Raw genomic sequence first — 18340 nt, forward strand, 5'->3', positions numbered from 1 at the left:
AATAGGTTTTATTTATATGTTATTGCGCGTTGAAAACATTGTGAATAAAAACGAAATTAAAAAAAAAGTGTAAGGGTAGTTAGGTAATAGGACAACAAGTCATAACAAAATCGATTTAATTGGCCGCAAAAACTACTATTTGTAGCTTCTATTAAAACCGATTTCTAAAACGAAATCCAAACACATATTTTAACGGAGCTGGATCCCCTGCTGTAACTGCTTCATGCAGTGGTCGATCTCAACCATTGAACATTGATCCAACGGTTAAGATTATTCTGTCAGTTTTCACACACTTTGATCTCAGACACTAGAATTTGATCGGATGGCTGACATGCCTCACAACACCTCTTGTTACAACAAGAAATCTGCTTCCTATTTTAACCAAGTTAAATCACTTTTACCTTTGCACCGCACATTTAGAGAATTTCAACGTGCAACCAAACGTATACATCATATTTGTCCATATATATTCTAAGGATTGAAGCAAACTTTTCCTATATTCTTGATAGTTAAAACTCAAAATTTTCTAATATAAGGGAGGATAACATAAAACTTAGAAAGGAAATATAAAATTTGACGTGTATGTTATTGGAGGTCTGTTAATTTCGTTAACTCCTCCAAAAACAGTCTTATTTTCTATTTATTTTAGATTTTTTCCACAATATTGTTTACTCATCATAGTTAATTAGATAATTAGAATGTGATCTTATGAGAACAAGTTACCTCATTTTGTGTTTTATTGAATCAAAACAAAATGAGAATCATGAAAGTATTGCATCATTGATTTTACCATAAATTTTTATTTGACAAACGGATCAACTAGTTAGGTTTAGGGGTGTTCATGTTCAATCCAATCCAATGCAAACCGCAGTAATCGAACCGAAACACCAAAAACCGAAAACATAAAACTGAAGAAAAAAACCCGATTTTAAATGGATTGGATTGGTTTTCGGTTCTCATAGTATAAACTGATCCAAATCAATCCAACCCGAAATATTTATACTTGTATATATATTATTATATGAATTTTTGATAAATGTTTCCTTAATTTACAAGTATGTAAATGTTTTCTAGACTTGCTCTTTAATATTGTTGACTTTTTTCCTTTTTTTAAGAAATATTATAAATTTACGATTCTGCAACTATTTTATTTAACCTACTATTTTATTTGCATTATGTTGCTTTTATTTTCTACTTATTAATCTTTTTTGTAACCATACCTTTTTATCAAATGTCATAAAATAATATATTTTCTAAAAAGAAAATGAAAAAATATACAACAATGAAAACCGAAAACCAATCCAATCCATATAGAAAATATTTAGATCGGATTTGATTGGATTTGATTATAAAACCAAACCAATTGAATGAACAAATAACAAAACCGAAAAGATTGGATCAGATAGTTTTTTTTCTTCTCAAAATCGAACCAATCCAATCTACGAACACCCCTAGCTAGGTTCAAAATATAATTAAGCATAATTATTTGTTTATGTAAAAAAATTGTTTGGAAATTATATACATGAATCTTAATTAATCAAAGCTTGGGGTTAGCTGGCATTTTGTACTAAGTGATAGAAAAACAATAACGTGCCATATTTAATCATTTACAAATTCGGATGCAGAAATATTCTAGAGATTTGAATATAGTCATAATTATATTCATATGTATTTTGCCGTTTTATGTTATTAACATGAATGTTGTGAGTTTGTTCATAGATTCATCCTTTTTGTTTTTAACGACTTTGGATTTGTATTGTATTGATTACTATATCAATTTTAATGAATGAATATCGTTTATTTTTGTCAAAAAATTACCATGCATGCAATATAATGAATTAAAGATGATATTCTATTCTATAAAATTAGAGATAATTACTACTTTAACAAATTAATTTTTTTCAAAATTATACTTTTCCCTTTTAAATTATAATTATTTTTTACTCTTCGATTGTGCACTATCACCAATAATCCAATTTGTAAAAAGAAAATTGTTTTTTATAAAAATGACCATCAAATTCAAAATTATTAAATCGATCAATTTTTTTTAAAGAATTATTAAATCTATCAATTATAAAGAAACTCGTGCTATCAATATTATACGTGACATAAAACATTTTACCATCCACTGTAGATATGAAAAGATTTGGAAACGAGGTAAGAAATGACACATACAATAAATAACATATATTTTTTAAAAATCTAAATAAATAAAAATCATGAAGTTTTAAAATTAATATTTACTCCTCTGCCTCACATTATCTTCAATAACCTAATAGTGGTCTTTTTATGGGTTATTTTATGTCCTTTTGTCGTTCGAATCTCATGTGATATAAATAATATTTTTCCATTTTAAAAAATATAACAAAAAAAATAATAATCGATATTCGTATGTTACCGTTGGCCACTGATTTGATATTAATACTTAAATGAATTACGTTCATTTTTTAGAAAATTCATAACATCTATATAATATTTTCCATCTCGCGAAACATTTTTATTTTATAAATGTAAATAATAATTTCAAATGTCCGACAATTCATATTTATCGTATCACTTAGTATATTGCCTTTTTATTTTTACGTCAAGTAAAAAAAAAAAGACAGAATACAATGGATACTTCAACTATGTAGAACATCACCATTCTTAACATTGTACTAAACTTTCTTTTTAATTTTAAAATATATAAAATAATATGAACATAATTATTTCAAATTCTTGTAATTATCCAGATACAATTTATCTAACAATTGTTGAATAAGCTAAGATATATATAATTGGAAAAAGAACAAATTTATTTTTTAACATTGAATTATCTTCCATATAAGCCATGTAAAAAGAGATTTGATGATAATCTCTCAATCCAGTAAAAAAATTAATGTAATGAAAAGGCACAACGTTTGAAAAAGAACCGCATCTTGAAAATACACTCATAAAATTTGAGCGGAAATATACTCACAAAATTTATCTATAAAATGACTCCTTCACACCCAATTCTAATGTATCAATTCGTAGTCCAAATTTACAAACACACTCACCCACCCTTTTCTTCTCTCTCTTTTTGTGCTTCAATCATGTCGAGTGGAAGGAAAAGCCGAGGTCGCCAAAAGATTGAGATGAAAAAAATGAGCAACGAGAGCCACTTGCAAGTGACTTTCTCGAAGCGCCGTAGTGGGCTCTTCAAGAAAGCCAGTGAGCTTTGCACCCTCTGTGGTGCAGATGTTGCTCTCGTTGTTTACTCACCTGGGGAGAAGGTATTTTCATTTGGCCACCCCAGTGTTGATACAGTCATAGATCGTTATCTCTCTCGAGTCCCATCCCAAAACAATGGTACCATGCTATCCATTGAGGCTCACCGTAGCACCAACGTGCGTGAGCTTAATACCCATCTAACTCAGATCAACCACCTATTGGACATCGAGAAGAAACGTGCTGAAGAGTTGATCCACTTGCGTAAGTCGATCGAGACTCAACTTTGGTTGGCTGGTCCCGTTGATGGGATGAACAGGGCCCAACTTGAATTATTCAAGAAGGCTTTGGAGGAGCTTAAGAAACTTGTTGCACATCATGCTGATAGGCTTGTAATCCAGGGTGCTCCGACTCAAACCCTTCCTCTGTTTTTTTGAAAATGGTTCATCCACTAACATGCCTCTCCATCATCAACCAAATCCTCCACAAGCTCAAATGTTTCCAGCACAGTTTTTTTTCAGAACCCTATGTTGCAACCTCATGTGTCTGGCTTCAACAATATGGTGGTGGTGGGGGGGGGGGTGGATATGGACCCTCCAGATTCTTTTGATCCGAGCCCATAGATTCGCCTTAAGATGGCCGTGTCAATTTATTTTTATTGTTTTATGTTTCATGTTGTTTTAAATTAATTTCAATTGGAGCACACATGCTTAACCTAGTTTTATTTATGTTGGATCCTTTTTTTTTTTTTTTTTTACAATAATAAGTTGATACATTGATATATGCCCATCTTGTACAAGCTTTTTTAATTATACATATTGTATTTTGAAATTATTGGATGAACTTTCAAACAACCTTTAAATTTATTGACTTAGATTTTGTTTAGTGAAATGGCTTAATATAAACGTTTACACATAAGTGCTTAAACGTATTAGTTGTCTCCAAAATTTGATAATTAACATTTTGTTTAGTGAAATGGCTTAATATAAACGTTTACACATAAGTGCTTAAACGTATTAGTCGTCTCCAAAATTTGATAATTAACTTTATCGGAAACAACTTCAATCTTTGTTGTGTTGTTTGATAAATGACCTAATACATACCCAATGGGTTTATTATAAACTAAGCTCTTTGAGAAAATGTTCTCATTTTTATCCGCTATAAACTATATTATTAACTATCCTTTATATTTTAACAAACAAAACCTGAAGTTCAAATGCAATGAGTTTATGAGTCCTATGATGTTTTTCAACCCCTCTTCCATCCAATGTATGTCTTTTGAGTTCCATTTGATTTAATACATCACAACATAGATTACCTTCAATATATATGCAACTATATGTGGCAAAACAATTTTGAAAAGACAATACAATATACCTAAGCTCAATGATAAGAATTAGCTTAAACTAAAGACTATTATTTGATTCCTTAGTTTAGTTTAAACTAAAACTATTAGTTTTTAGTTTAAGCTAAATGGTTTTTTTACTTAACCGGACCCCTAGTCTTTAGTTTAAGACCAAAAGTTGGCTCAATTTTGAAAAGACGATATGTCCAGGCTCAGCAAAAACGTCAATTAGAAGGAGAAACTAAGGACTAATATAACTTTTAGCTTTTTTTTTTGGTTACAATATAACTTTTAGCTTTAAAAACACTTTGTTTTTTGACCGAAAGCTTTAAAAACACTTAAAACAATATTTGTCTTTTTAGAATTAGCTTAAACTAAATACAAGTAACAACTTTAGTTTAAGCTAAAGATTTAATGCTATTTTTTTTCTTTTTATATTATTTGTCCGACTCTCTACTATATTATTTATCTGATTCTTTAATTTAAACAAAAGCTCTTAGTTTTTATTCTAATCTAATTCTAATTGACCTTTTTATCGTTGAGCTTAGCTGAATAAATCCTTTTATCGAGTTTTAGTCAAATGTATTTAGTTTTGAAAGATTTCGTGTCTTTGGTAAACTAAGGATTTGTCTACTTTTTGATAACATTTTTTAGTTTTTATTTATTTATTTTTTTTTATAAAAGTTTTTATTTTCTAATAGATGGAATACTCTTGTAGTGACATTTGAGGTTCCTTAAAAAAAAAAAAACATTTGAGGTGGAAATTAAATTAGGGAGAATGTCTTTTAAAAAAATAATGAAAACAATGTTTTTCCATTTAAGATTTAAAAAAAAAGATTTGTTTTAACAAATTGTAAAAGAAGAAAGTTGACTAAATTTATGTTTATTAGTTGAAGTAAAAAATGAAATTGAAGCAAATCATTCATTATATAGTTTTTGTCCTTATATTCATACATACATATGAAGCACAATGTAGTAGGCTACCACATGTTCATTATCCTTTAGGATAAGTTTATTAAGCAAACTAAAAAGAGAAGAGGCGATGAGTTCTATAGGGCAAACCATGTTAACGGCACTAACAGTTACGGTAAACAAGTATGCATCATCCAATGTGCAGGCAGTTCATAATAGAAAACAAGCAAACCCAACTTTGAGAAGCACCACCAACATGGAATTTGGAAGGAGAGGACTTGTCTTATCCACTGTTATCGCCGCAACCGCAACGCAAGACCCTGAGTCAAGGACATTGCTTCTTCAAAGTATATATGCATAACTCTTTTTTGTACTTATGTCTTGCCCTATGTAGCGTCATCACTTCTGAATGTATGCGTGTCTGGTGTCCGACATTGACCTGACACAGTCACATTTGATTACATTCAATTAATTCAGTTTTTTTTTTTTTTTTGAATTATTATCAGCGTCGTGTTCTCTCATAGGTCATGCGATATGAACATGTTTTTAGTGGTTTAATTGCTAACTAAAAAAAATGTTGTAATGAAAATGTGTTATCAGAATATTTGAAGAAAACAGAGGAAAACAAGGAGAAAAATGACAAAGAGGTAAGTAGGGGTATTTAATTTTATGTTGTAGTATGTCATATTTAGTATTGAATTTAATCACAGTTTTGTGTGTGGCAGAGGGTTGATAGTTATTACAAGCGTAATTACAAGGATTACTTTGAGTTCGTAGAAGGGGGTTTGCAAGGAAAGGAAGAGGGGAAGCTTTCAGAAGCAGAAAAGGGTATCCTTGATTGGCTTAAAGCTAACAAGTGATCATATATATTTATTGTTTTTTCTCAATTACTAGTTGCACTCACCACCTAGCTCGTAAATTTTGATTTTCTGTTGGGAAATTCGGATATGGTACAGTTTCTTTCTTGCAAGGTTTTGTGTATGAAATTTGTTAGATTACCAAATAGAAAAGAGGGATGGTTTTTGCCTAGTAAGATATGTATGGTCAACTAAAGAAGATTAGGTTTAATGAAAAGTGTTAGACTTGCGAGGAATCAATGTTCAAATCTTAATTGAGAGAAATGTTCATAATTAGTGTTAAACATTGCCTCAAATATGACTCTGGCCGAGGAAACCTATGAAAAACTTTTAAAAAGATGATATATATGGTCAAACTATTACTTTCATGCATTCTTGGTTTACTGCTAAAAGTCAAATATTATTTTAACATTTGATGTCACTCTCACATCACATGAGACTAGCATGGCCATCAAATGAGATCTACCATTATGTCACTTAGGTTTGCGTATCCTGCTCATGACTTTGGATCAATTTGGCATATTCCATCTTGTTTTGTGCTTTAAGAATTAATGTAACCTTTTGAACTCCGTTTCAAAACATAAATTTCATATATCAAATGTTTTAATTAATGGAGAATTGGAGATACTCTAAGTCAATTATCAAGCAGTTTGTAGTATATGAGTTTTCTTTTAGTTGTGAACCAGTATCCAATTTCATTGGCACTCGTGTATGTAATTATCCAATTGTACATGTTATTAGTTTTCTTAATCAAGTCCACAAGTGTTAGCAACAGAAGCATTGTCAATAATTGTTGACTTCTTTTTACTTTATGCCAAATTGTTACCGACTATTGAGTAAATGTGAAGGGAGAGCAACCACCACCTAAAGTTAGTGTTTACCCACAATAATTTTTTAGAAGCTCCAATTATAGCTTCTAATCCACCGTGATATTAGTGTCCGTTTAGAACTATTGTTGAGCTGCACGGTGCAACAATTATGGAAATTGTTAGATCTAGAATGAGAACATTATCTCTTTAGATCTACGGGGTTTCTATTATTGTTACACCATGCAGTAGGGGATCAACATTTGAGAGAACATAAGAAGATAATTTAATTTTGGGTCATGTTAACTTGTGCCTTAAGGGCACAAGTTAAGAAGCTAAAAAAGGAACTAAAAGATAACTTTTGCATTGAAAAGATAAAACTTTAAAATTTAAATGCATTGAATGCACATTATGTATATTTTCTAAACGTGTGCCCCAAGGGCATAAGTTAACATTTCCCTTTAATTTTTTAAGAGATGATAACATCACTGTATTTTTGCTGTTCGATCTAAATCAACGGCTGAAATGGAAACATTTAACCTCAAATCAACGGCTGAAATCATTTACAGCATGAGACTATGTGCTGTTGCAGCATACCTCGATCTAGTTTTTGGTGTGACATAATGAGTTGCTCAGTGATCAACTAATACTAGACATGTGTAGCACATTTATTTCCTTGGCATAGAGCTTTCAACTGCACAAGTGCACAAAAGTTATGTCAAGGGAATTGGGAACATCCAAACTAAATTGGCAATGGTCACATAAAGAGGATATCAGAAAATGGACAAGTTTTTGGAAGTACCTCCTATATTACAATTACAACAAGGATAGATAGAGCCAGAGGCTTGGTTTGGTTTGGATGGTGGTTGGTATGACAAAATTGTTTCTACCCATATCCTTTAATATTCCTATACAATTTTATGGAATGCAGCTAGGCAATGACTATCATATATATTTTAAATTATTTTCTCTCTCACTACTAGTTTACGTGTTTGATTTCTCTTTGGGTTAACCTTCTTCATTACTTTAGCTTTTTTTTTAGTTTGTCAAGAATCTCATTGCCAAAACTGGGTTAAGATCCTCTCCATTTATAATTTTTTCCATTTGTTAGCAATTTGGAGAGAGATAGACACATAAAAAATAATGATGGTGGGATCCACTTAGTGATAGGACCCACCACTTATTTTTTTGTGTTTATCTCTCTCTAAATTGCAACAAATGAAAAAAATTATAAATGGAGAAGATCTTTAACCGCCAAAACTTTAGATTATAGTATATGAGAAAACACGTGGGGAGAGATTATAAATTTTGTCATCCTAAATTCTCAAAGGTCATATTTATTTTCCTTAACTTTTTCAACCTTTATGGACTGGTAGCAGAATTTAATTACTTATTTAATTAAACAGGAATTGACTAGGAATAAGTAAAGGAATAAAAAAAGGAAAATGCTAACAAGTGCCCTTAGGGCATTGTTTAAGCATTCAAAAGTAGTAACTTTTGCATTGGAAATTGTGTAGTTAAGACTTTTATACTTGTTTGACTTGTATTTTCAAGACAATATTTCCTTTTGTGGGTTCCTTAAACAATGCCCTTAGGGCACTTGTTAGCAAGACCCATAAAAAAAATGAAAGGCACGATTGTGTATGACATCAAGTTCAGTGACAGCTTCCAAACAGACAGGCTTGGAGGGAACAAAGCTACATAAAAAACATCATCAAATATAATCATATTTTAAAAGATGATCCTCCCAAAAGAGATAAAGTTGACAAAAAAAACTAAACGAAATGGGTCTTGTAACGCATGTTCCTTTGAGTCAGGAAGATATGAGGCAGGATTTCATGAGCTTAAAAGAGATACATATGATTTAGTACATATTCCATTCCAACATCAATATTGGCATTTCCGCCTCATCATATTTGTATACTGTCTTCATTGCCCATCCCTTCATAACACTTTTGCCATATTCTCTTTTCTAGAATCAGATTACATGCATATTTGGATTGCCTAGGAATTTGACAAAATTACGAGGGTATTGTTATTATTTTATTGAAGCTCTAATGTAGCTTATAAACGAATCTAAAGGATCGGAGAGACTAATACGTAACATGAATAACCAATGTATATGATTTATAATATAGACTAAATAGATAAGTTATTAGTGAACCTAAAAAATGATTTTTGTTTATAATCATGACGAAAAGTGTATTGTACACCCTCCGGTCACAAATATAAGTAAAAACTTACTTTTTAGGTTCATTCAATAAATGATGTATGAGTCTATTTAATAGTCCACATACATCATTTTTTAAATGAACCTAAAATGTGAATTTTTGCTTATATTTGTGACCGGGGGTGTACTTTAGAGCATAAATTAGCGGGACCAATTTTTTATATAATCACATGAAATGATCCTACCTAATCAGTGTGTGACTAAATTGCCTTTATCTGAATTAACATTTGTCGGCAGCACATTATTTTTGTCTTGCTTTGTAAAATAAAGAATTAATACAATTAAGGGTGGTAAAAAACTTTACGGTGGATTATTTCAATGTAAATAAAAGGTACTCCCTCCGTCCCAATTTAATTGACCTACTTTGGTTTTTCACACAGATTAAGAAAAGTGTATAAATAAAGAGGAAAGTGGAATATATTGTATTGGGAATGATAAAAGTAGTATTATTTAGTGTTATATTGTATTGGGAATGATGAAAGTTGTATTGAAAATTGAAATGAGTCAGTTATTTTGGGACACTTTTTTTTAGAAAATGGGTCAGTTATTCCGGGACGGAGGTAGTACTATCTATCATTGAATTGAATTTTCAGTACATTAAGATGTACGGTATACTTGAAATAAAATAAAGTGTGTATGTACTATTATTTTTTGGAACATATACTTCCATTCCATGGATTTGGATTGTGCATGCATCTGAAAATAATTGATAAATTAATCCGAAGGTTGAGTAAGAGATTGTATACAGTCATATAATTTCAATATATGTTAAAACAATTTTATTTATAATCTGAAAGCATGCACATAGCTAGCAGTAAAACAGATTTTGAATGAGGATACAAGATTAATTTTTAGTTAGCTTCTTAATCACTCAAAATAGCTCAAATTAATTTGTTTTATAAAAAATTACTCAAATATATTAACTTGCTAATAATAATAAAAAAGTAAAATTAACTATGTAGATTCATCAAAATAACAAGGAGTAAACATACTTAAACGGAGCCTTCCTAACTAAATTAGCTTGTAATCACCATTGATTAACAACAAAATTACATTTTCTAAAGTAGAGACAAATTACTAACTTGCTCTTTTCAGTAACTTCCACTGAATTGACAAAGTGAAAAGGAAAAGAAGAATTTAAAGTCCTTCATTAATCTTTGAGTAACATCCACTGCAACAACTTCAATAGCAGAAGCAGTCATTAATAGAACTGATTTTTTCCTCCATACCAGCTGCTAAACAAAGAATGAAAATCATTAAGCTGAACACACTATAATATCAACTTACTTGTAAAAAATTCTTCTAGCTAATGCACAAAATAATATCAACTTACTTGTTTCCTTGAAGTTCATTTTTTGAGAGAGATGGTTGTAAAAAACCAAATTGTTCTTCCTGGTATGAGGATTTTCCCTACAAATAACACAAACAAATTTAGCAAATACAAAATCAAAGTGTAAACTATAGTACAAATATCAAAAGAAGATAATCAAGCCAATTACCTCAAAATAATTAGTTGCTGAAAAACCTTGTGAATAGTCTACCATATTTCCTACATAACTTTGTTGGTTTGTCCCAACAACATTGGTCTGAAAAATTATCAACAATCATAAGTAACAAAAATTGCACACAATTCATGTTTTCTTAAAAATACTAAGAAATTAATATCAATATATATAGTATGCTATCAAATAATCTACCATATTTCTTACAGTTGAAAAGTCAAAGACATGAGAGCTAGCAGTGTCATGAAGAAAAGAAGGAAGGTGTTGTTGATCTTCAACATCATGTTGTTTATTTTCTCCAACTTTCTGTTTCTTTGTACCTTTCTTGTGCTTTTTCACTACATTGTCTTTCTCATTGAAGTAAACATCATCATGTGGAAGATGTGGAGGACCAGAAGAAGCATCAGAAACCATAGACAAATCTTCCACTCCTTCAGAATACTCATTTGTGACTCTTTTGTCTTTGTGTTGGTTTCCATAGTACCCTTCAGTTCCACCTATGAATCTAGTGTTTTCATAAGAATGTTCAAGGTATAGAGTCCAACCTGACTCACATCCACTACTACATCCAGAATCAAATGCACTCATGTTTCTTTTTCAATTCTTTCTAGCTATAGATTCTAGTATATAGAGAAGAGTTTTCTACTTTTCTAGTGTATGATGAAATTAAGAAAGACTAGGTATATGTAATAAAAGAGTGAAAACAATGGAACATTTTATTAACGTTGTTGATGTGTGTCTCACTAGTGTTTGATTTTGGAGTTGAGCAAATTGGATAAAAAACCAAACAAATCACACTAAAATCCTACGGAAAATTTTGTCTTGTATTGCTTTCATTTGGTGGGTGAAAAGTTTACATTAGTTGGATAAACTTGCGCAGACTTCAAGACTCAAAAAATACTGATAGACTATTCATTTGGAAAGTCTTAACATCGGTAACGAAAGTTTAATCTACGCTCTTGTATAATTTAAACTATTTTTTTCACATAGTGAATTAACCTATGTAATAAGTTTACCTTCATTGTTTTAAAAAATCCAATGATAAAACTCACACACTAAGTTAGGAGACATGGCGTAATAAGTTCGTGTTAAAAGTCTCACATCAGATAAAAGATAACATGACAATGTGTTTATAAGTGAGACAACCATTATCTCACAAACCGGTTTTGTAGGATTATGTTAAGTTCAGTTACGATTTCTAATATGGTATCAAAACCTATGTTAAGATCTATCGGATCACCTGCTATAAAGTTTTCCCAATCAGATCATCTATCATTTATGTCGACGAACCAAACTCAATTATGCTACTTGCATCCAAACACATCAAATGTATTTAGGATTTTATCATCTAAATCGTATATCAGTTAATTTTGTCTTTATACTAATGTGTATGAGAATGAATCAAAAAATGCCAGTTGTGTGTGTTATAATGGGTGCATGTAAGAGAGGGAGAGAGAGAATTGAATCACACCATACCCCATTCATTCACATGCTAGACAGCGAGGCACTGTGTACCCTCTTAACAAAACAGAGTACACGTCCATTTCCATTCTTCAGTCTACAATTGACACCTATCATATAGTACCAGCAATGCATACCTTACCTACTATGTATTATCCTAATTTTAAGGAAGAATATTGTAAAATTAATTTACATGGTTAGTGATGAATTGAAGGGTCAATAATACTCCAATAAAAGATTTGATAAGGTACATTACAAACCTGATTCGCAGCACAAATAAGGAAAAAAAATATATCATGCTATTTTGAATATAAACAGTGCATAGTGTTGGCATAGCATGTGGTATATCCTATAGTGTGTCCTTATTTTATTTCATGTGACTCATTAATTATGTGACGTTGTTAAAAGATAGCGCTATAGAAATAGAATCCATTCCTCTTGTTGTATAGCCTCTACAGCTGTACTGGTACATTACCAATTATTTGCATAAAAAGTACAATGTCACCATTTATGCATATAGGTGATCGAGATCTTAAGCATGTGTTTGCTTCTATGATAAAAAATGATTTTATAAATTAATTATAATTAAAATAAGTTGCACAAAAAATTAAAGTCTTCCTTTAAAAAAAATTAAGGTTAAAATCAATTGTAAAAGACAAAAACTACGTATCAAAAATATAAATAGGTTTAAAACAATACAATTTACAAAATTACAATAGTAAAAAGTAAAAAGAATAAACTAATATAAGTATGGTTCTGTATAATAAATAGTTTATCCTTTTTTTTTTTTGAAATAATAAATAGTTTATCCTAATAGCAGAAAATTAACATACGCATGGTTGACCATAAATTCACGCATAAAATAGATATATAAAATAGGAAAATGCTATTTTCAGTGAAGGAAATGCATCAAGAATTTTTTCTTATACAGCTGGCAAGTTTTAATTGCATGATTTATTTGTTCACTTCCTATTTTTCAGTCACACCTCCTTGAATTGTGGTAAATAGTGCATTGTGATTGACGGCTCTTTATTCTTGAAGAATTCTTGATGTTATTTTTCTAGAGATATAACACTGCTCATATAAAATAATCTTCCAACAAAAAGAAAATTGATGCAGTTTACCACAAAACTATAAATAGAATTGATTATGACATGTTTAGTGGTTGTTGAGTAGAATTGATTCTACTTGAAGTTAAGATTTGTAGTTTTTTATTATAGAATTGATTTTTACTCACAAATTTATAGTTCAACTCACTTTTACATGAATGTAGATCACTTTTTGTCGTAATTTAACCAAAATCAATTATATCAAAATCAATTCTCCCCACCGCACAACCAAACATAATAGTTATTGACAAATCACATTTTATTGGTGTGTCATATGTACAACCAAATGGTTACTATTCGCGTGTATGATTACATCATGACTAGATTTTTTTGACAGGACCGTGATTAAAATTGAGCTTGATAAAATTGATTTTGCTTAAAAATGAATTGAATGTAAACTGATTTATAGTTGAATATATTTATTGATAAAAAATTGTTTGAATATATTTACCTAAAAGTGATTCTCATCTATTAATGTTGTTTGGATATTTGGATCCCAATTTTTTTTTTTTAGGGAAGATCCCAATTATTTTTAGATGTGTAATTACGAATTTTAATTTCATTTTTTTTTTTGAACAAACTAAAATGAGATACTATTATAAACAAGGTTAATTTACCGTGCACAAGACATACAAAAGGTAAACCAACCAGCAAAATACAACGGGTAGGTGCTGCTCCTATAAAAGCACCATCAAAAAGTTAGAGCAAGTTACACAGAAACACACATACAAAGAAGTGGATTTTTCTACCATTCATGATAACTATAGTTAAAAGATGCTTGTGTTGATTTCAGCCACAAGAAAGAATTTAATTTAACATTTTCAACTATAGTAGAAGAGTCACAAATTTATAATATATCTCATTTTAATTCCATTTAATTAAATTATACGATAAAGTGAAGGGAAATCTGAGAATATTTAATGTGGGTCAACATTTAAAAATCTAGAATTGTTTTGAGACACCTCATAACCTACAAAATTTGGCTTATAGTAGAATCAAATTTAGAGGGTGTTCAATTTTGGAGGCTAAAAACATTTTTTTTTTTTTTTAGGGATGGAGGCTAAAAACAATTCTTTGTAGTTTTTATTATAGAATTGATTCTAACACACAAATTTATTTAACTCAATTTTACATAAATTTATTCAAATACAAATCATATTTTATCTATAATTCATATTTAGTCGGAATCAATTTTACATCAACAATTCAATCAAAATCAATTATTTTCAAAAGAGAATAAAAAATACACGTGAGTTTGAGAGGATTAACGTGTGTTTGATGCTAACCAAACATATGCTAAGTTTTTTTATCATTTCTTTTTATTACTTTTTGTTGTGTGTCCTCATCCATCCTTTCATGGAAAAACACCAACCACTCTCTATGTGTGTGTCTGCATGTTAAAGAAAACAAGATAAAATAGACTTTTTTTCGTGTGTGTGGTAAACCCAAAAAAAAGAGCTTTTAGCTCTTAGCTTTTAGCTTATAAGTTCATTTGAGAAAAAAAGCTTTGTTTGGTAACACTTTAGCTCTGTTTGGTACAACGAGCTTATAGCTTATTTCAGGAGCTTATAAGCTATTTTTCAGAAGCTACTTCAAGTAGCTTTTAGCTTCTCATTTTTTCTTTCATATTTACCCTTATTATTCAAAGCAAAAGCTATCAACTAATTTTACCAAACACTTCAACTAGCTTATCAGCTAAAAGCTATCAGTTAAAAGTTATCAGCTAGCTTATCAGCTATCAGTTAATTTTACCAAACAGAGCCAAGTGGCCTTGCGGATAATATGAGTGGTAGAATGTGACATTTTTTAGGATACGGTGCAGTTGACTGGGATTTTATTAATCCACATGCATCAACAACAAAGTCATGTGCACATACGTGTGCACAGAATTCTTAGAATAATCACTATCGAAATAGAATTCAAAATAGGATTTTATAACAATCATATTTTTTTAGTTTGGATCAATGAGATAGAATTCTTAAAAGGAATAATCATATTGAAAAGATAATAAACTGATTCAATAAGCTCTCCAAATAAAAAGCAATTAACCAACTAAGTTTTAACCGACTATATCAAACTAACGGAATCTACATGCATACTGTAATAGCATACAATTCTATTTCACAATTTATAATTACTACTTTTGAAATATCAATCATTGTTTTAGTGCTAAAATATTAATCATTTTAAACTAATCAATGGCGAGTTTATACTAGATGAATTTGCCGTGGATAAAGATAAATTATCTAATAGCAAATAAGTTGGTTCATCGCAATTCACGTAAGCTCCAAAACCCAGTTTTTAGCACATGGGTTCTTACGGCGGAATTGATAAACACAACGCTAAGCAAACATACACAGATGATTTTATAACGCGTTGAGTTAAAAAATACGAGTAATAATTAAGATTTAATGTGATCTTGAAGAAAAATGTAGGGCATAAATTTTTTTTTTCATTGCCATTTTAGTGGCTCAATAGAAGTGTCAATGATGGTATAAGAAATTTACTCGTGTTTCGTAAGAGTGTGCATTCAACTACAATAGCCAGGATAATGACTTCTATAGTGGACAATTCGTCAACACATTTGTTATCGCTTGTTGAGTGTTAAGATAGATCCCGAAATGTGATGTCAACTCGCCTAAACTTTTTTATTACCAAAGTGGCTCAATAAAAACATCTCACATATTTCAGTGTTTTGAACTAATTCGTGGCCTCATCCAACGAGACAACATGGTCCAATCCGAACAATGATGCCCGAGTCATCATGGATGCACAATGTAACCACAATACATCGCTCTGAGCCGAATTAGGACCCTCTGATAACAATCAAACAATGGCTTATGATTTAAGTCGGATATCATATTACCAACTGACTGTTTTGGCAATTCATAGCGTTGTCCACTCAACTTTTATATCGGATTAATCTGGTAGTGAAAGATATGTTTATCATTCGGTTAAAATCTCCATACTATATAAAATCTTCCCTAGTTTGAGAGTTTGATTCCTTGCATTGCATCTCCATCACATACTTTATAAAATCACAAATCACTCCTCTGGTGAACTACCATTATCCTCCATCGCACCTCAACAACTACATGTGTCACGACAAGGTCCTCTATAGATTAGTCAATAATAGGAATAATGTATGTCTATATGTTTTAATCTCAATTTAAAACTCTAAAAAGTATACTCTATAAAGATCAAACTACAACCGGTAGCGGAGTCGGAAAAAAAAGTCTCGGGTGGACCACCAAAATAAACAATGATATATAAACATAAAATTTATGTTGTGGTAAACATTAAACATAAAATTGATCATAAAAATTAAACTACATATCTTTGAAATTTAAAATAATTCTCTACTCATTTCAAATGATTTGAAATCATCAATAATACAACTAATATTCACAATAATTTCTCATTCAATATAAATTGTCATGCTACCATTTATAACTAATGTCTTGAAGTTAATTTATTTATATATTTTCCAACATTCATTTTATATCAATATATCTATTTCTATCACATTACCAACGGATTTGAATCCTCTCAATTTTCTCAAGTTTTCTCCATTGTCAATCTCCACCATTAAAATACAACAACCATTTTTCATTATAATTTAATTATCATTTTCTCTCTCATGATTGATGGTTGAGATTCCACATGAAAAAACTTGAGAGAATTTTCAATTGAGAGAATCCTAATCCCAAACATTTTCCTATTTAACCAAATTGATTTCTAAAATACAACTTTTTCATTTATTGTGGGACGAGGGAGTAAAAAGGCGTTGAATTGAATTCACGGAAAAACAAAATGACTGAATGTTGTACTGGTACACGTGATGTGATGGTGGTCAAATAAAAGCAGTACTGCGCCGTACCAATGAGAAGACCATTAAGAATGGAGAATTTCGTTTTTGTGTGTTAAAGTGGGTCCCGTTTTGGGTTCATAATTTATCTATAATTTTTTAAAACTAACATTATTTAAATTTCCTCCAATTCTATAGCTCGCACAATATTTTTAAATAAAACCCATTAATAATTTTATGTATCATTTATAAAAAAAAAATCACATATCTTTACGTTTAGTTATATTAAAATCAAAACGCGTAAGATTCGTGAAAAGGGATGCATGGTCAAAACCACTCTTCTCATTAAGCTCATTTTTATTTGAATTTGTCTAATATGTGCAATTAAAACAACTAATAGTAACAAATATTTATTGAAAAACAACAATTCATAAAGTTATTTGTTGAGTTTCGTATTTTAGGAAAGAATATTTCATAAGAAAGAATATAATTTCATTATTTATAACCATTTTACTAACTATTTTACATTTTATCGTAAAAATATTCAATATTCACTTTAATGAGTAATATAAATAAAATAAAATAAAATTATTTCATCAATACATTTGGTAAATAATACTATTTAGTTATTACAATTTTTTTAATGATATGAAAATGTTGTTTTTAAAAAATAATAATATGCAGGTGTTAAAGAATAAGTGTAGGGTAAATTTTTCTGGGTCAAAAGCTTGACCATTACTTAGACCAAAGAGAAACACTTGTGTGGACTTGGATCAAGAATTTTGGTTTGGTCACACACACAAGATTTTCTCCTTCTCTCTCTTCTCTTCTCTCTTCTACATTTTCTCTCTCTTCCCTCTTCTCTCTCTTCTCTCTTTGTGTGTGACCAAACCAAAATTCTTGGTCTTGGTCCACACAAGATTTTCTCTAGACCAAAAGAGTGAATATGCAGACCAACCTAATTTCCATAGGGCCATTTTGAGTTGATCTGCGTTTGCTATTAGATTTCTCAATCAACAAGGTGAGTGTCGAAATTAATACCTTTCCAATCTTTAGAGTTGTCAAGTAAAATGGTGTTTAACGACTTTTAAAAATTGTGATGAAGTAACTTTTGAGTTATT

The 18340-nt window shown here is 30.2% G+C and overlaps 2 protein-coding genes and 1 pseudogene across 4 annotated transcripts; 2 read left to right on the top strand and 1 right to left on the bottom strand.

The window, feature by feature from the left end:
- The first annotated feature begins 3054 nt into the window (after positions 1-3054).
- On the top strand, positions 3055-4265 carry LOC146958794 (agamous-like MADS-box protein AGL62 pseudogene; annotated as a pseudogene).
- A 1189-nt stretch (positions 4266-5454) lies between these two features.
- Positions 5455-6539, top strand: LOC146958795 (photosystem I reaction center subunit N). Its single transcript, XM_085740320.1, has 3 exons — positions 5455-5793; positions 6047-6093; positions 6172-6539. The coding sequence occupies exons 1-3, from the start codon at positions 5577-5579 to the stop codon at positions 6304-6306; spliced, it is 399 nt and encodes a 132-aa protein (XP_085596446.1). The 5' UTR covers positions 5455-5576; the 3' UTR covers positions 6307-6539.
- Positions 6540-8978: 2439 nt separating this feature from the next.
- On the bottom strand, positions 8979-11637 carry LOC146958796 (protein SOB FIVE-LIKE 5-like). 3 transcript variants are annotated; one of them, XR_015024730.1, is made up of 5 exons: positions 11049-11567; positions 10839-10925; positions 10673-10749; positions 10422-10574; positions 8979-9113 (listed from the first exon to the last, which is right to left on the bottom strand). XR_015024730.1 is itself a non-coding variant. In XM_085740322.1 (4 exons), exons 1-4 carry the CDS (start codon positions 11427-11429, stop codon positions 10541-10543), a joined length of 576 nt encoding a protein of 191 aa, XP_085596448.1. In that variant the 5' UTR covers positions 11430-11637; the 3' UTR covers positions 10285-10540. The 3 variants fall into 3 exon arrangements, 2 of the variants coding, with proteins under 2 accessions (XP_085596448.1, XP_085596447.1); XM_085740322.1 differs by lacking the exon at positions 8979-9113 and having other exon boundaries at positions 10285-10571; positions 11049-11637; XM_085740321.1 differs by lacking the exon at positions 8979-9113 and having other exon boundaries at positions 10285-10574; positions 11049-11583.
- Positions 11638-18340: the final 6703 nt, after the last annotated feature.

Source organism: Medicago sativa, chromosome 1 (assembly GCF_051527215.1).
Source record: "Medicago sativa cultivar Bolivia chromosome 1, Bolivia_mono, whole genome shotgun sequence".
Lineage (NCBI taxonomy): Eukaryota > Viridiplantae > Streptophyta > Magnoliopsida > Fabales > Fabaceae > Medicago > Medicago sativa.

Bases quoted from the DNA above. Each gene is read 5' to 3' on its own strand.
- LOC146958795 (XM_085740320.1), top strand. From the start codon at position 5,577: ATGAGTTCTATAGGGCAAACCATGTTAACGGCACTAACAGTTACGGTA. The intron at 5,794-6,046 runs GTATATATGCAT...ATGTGTTATCAG, and splicing joins AAGGACATTGCTTCTTCAAA to AATATTTGAAGAAAACAGAG. The intron at 6,094-6,171 runs GTAAGTAGGGGT...TGTGTGTGGCAG, and splicing joins AGGAGAAAAATGACAAAGAG to AGGGTTGATAGTTATTACAA.
- LOC146958796 (XM_085740321.1), bottom strand. From the start codon at position 11,429: ATGAGTGCATTTGATTCTGGATGTAGTAGTGGATGTGAGTCAGGTTGG. The intron at 10,926-11,048 runs GTAAGAAATATG...ATAATTTTTCAG, and splicing joins ATGTCTTTGACTTTTCAACT to ACCAATGTTGTTGGGACAAA. The intron at 10,575-10,672 runs GTAAGTTGATAT...TTCTTTGTTTAG, and splicing joins AATGAACTTCAAGGAAACAA to CAGCTGGTATGGAGGAAAAA.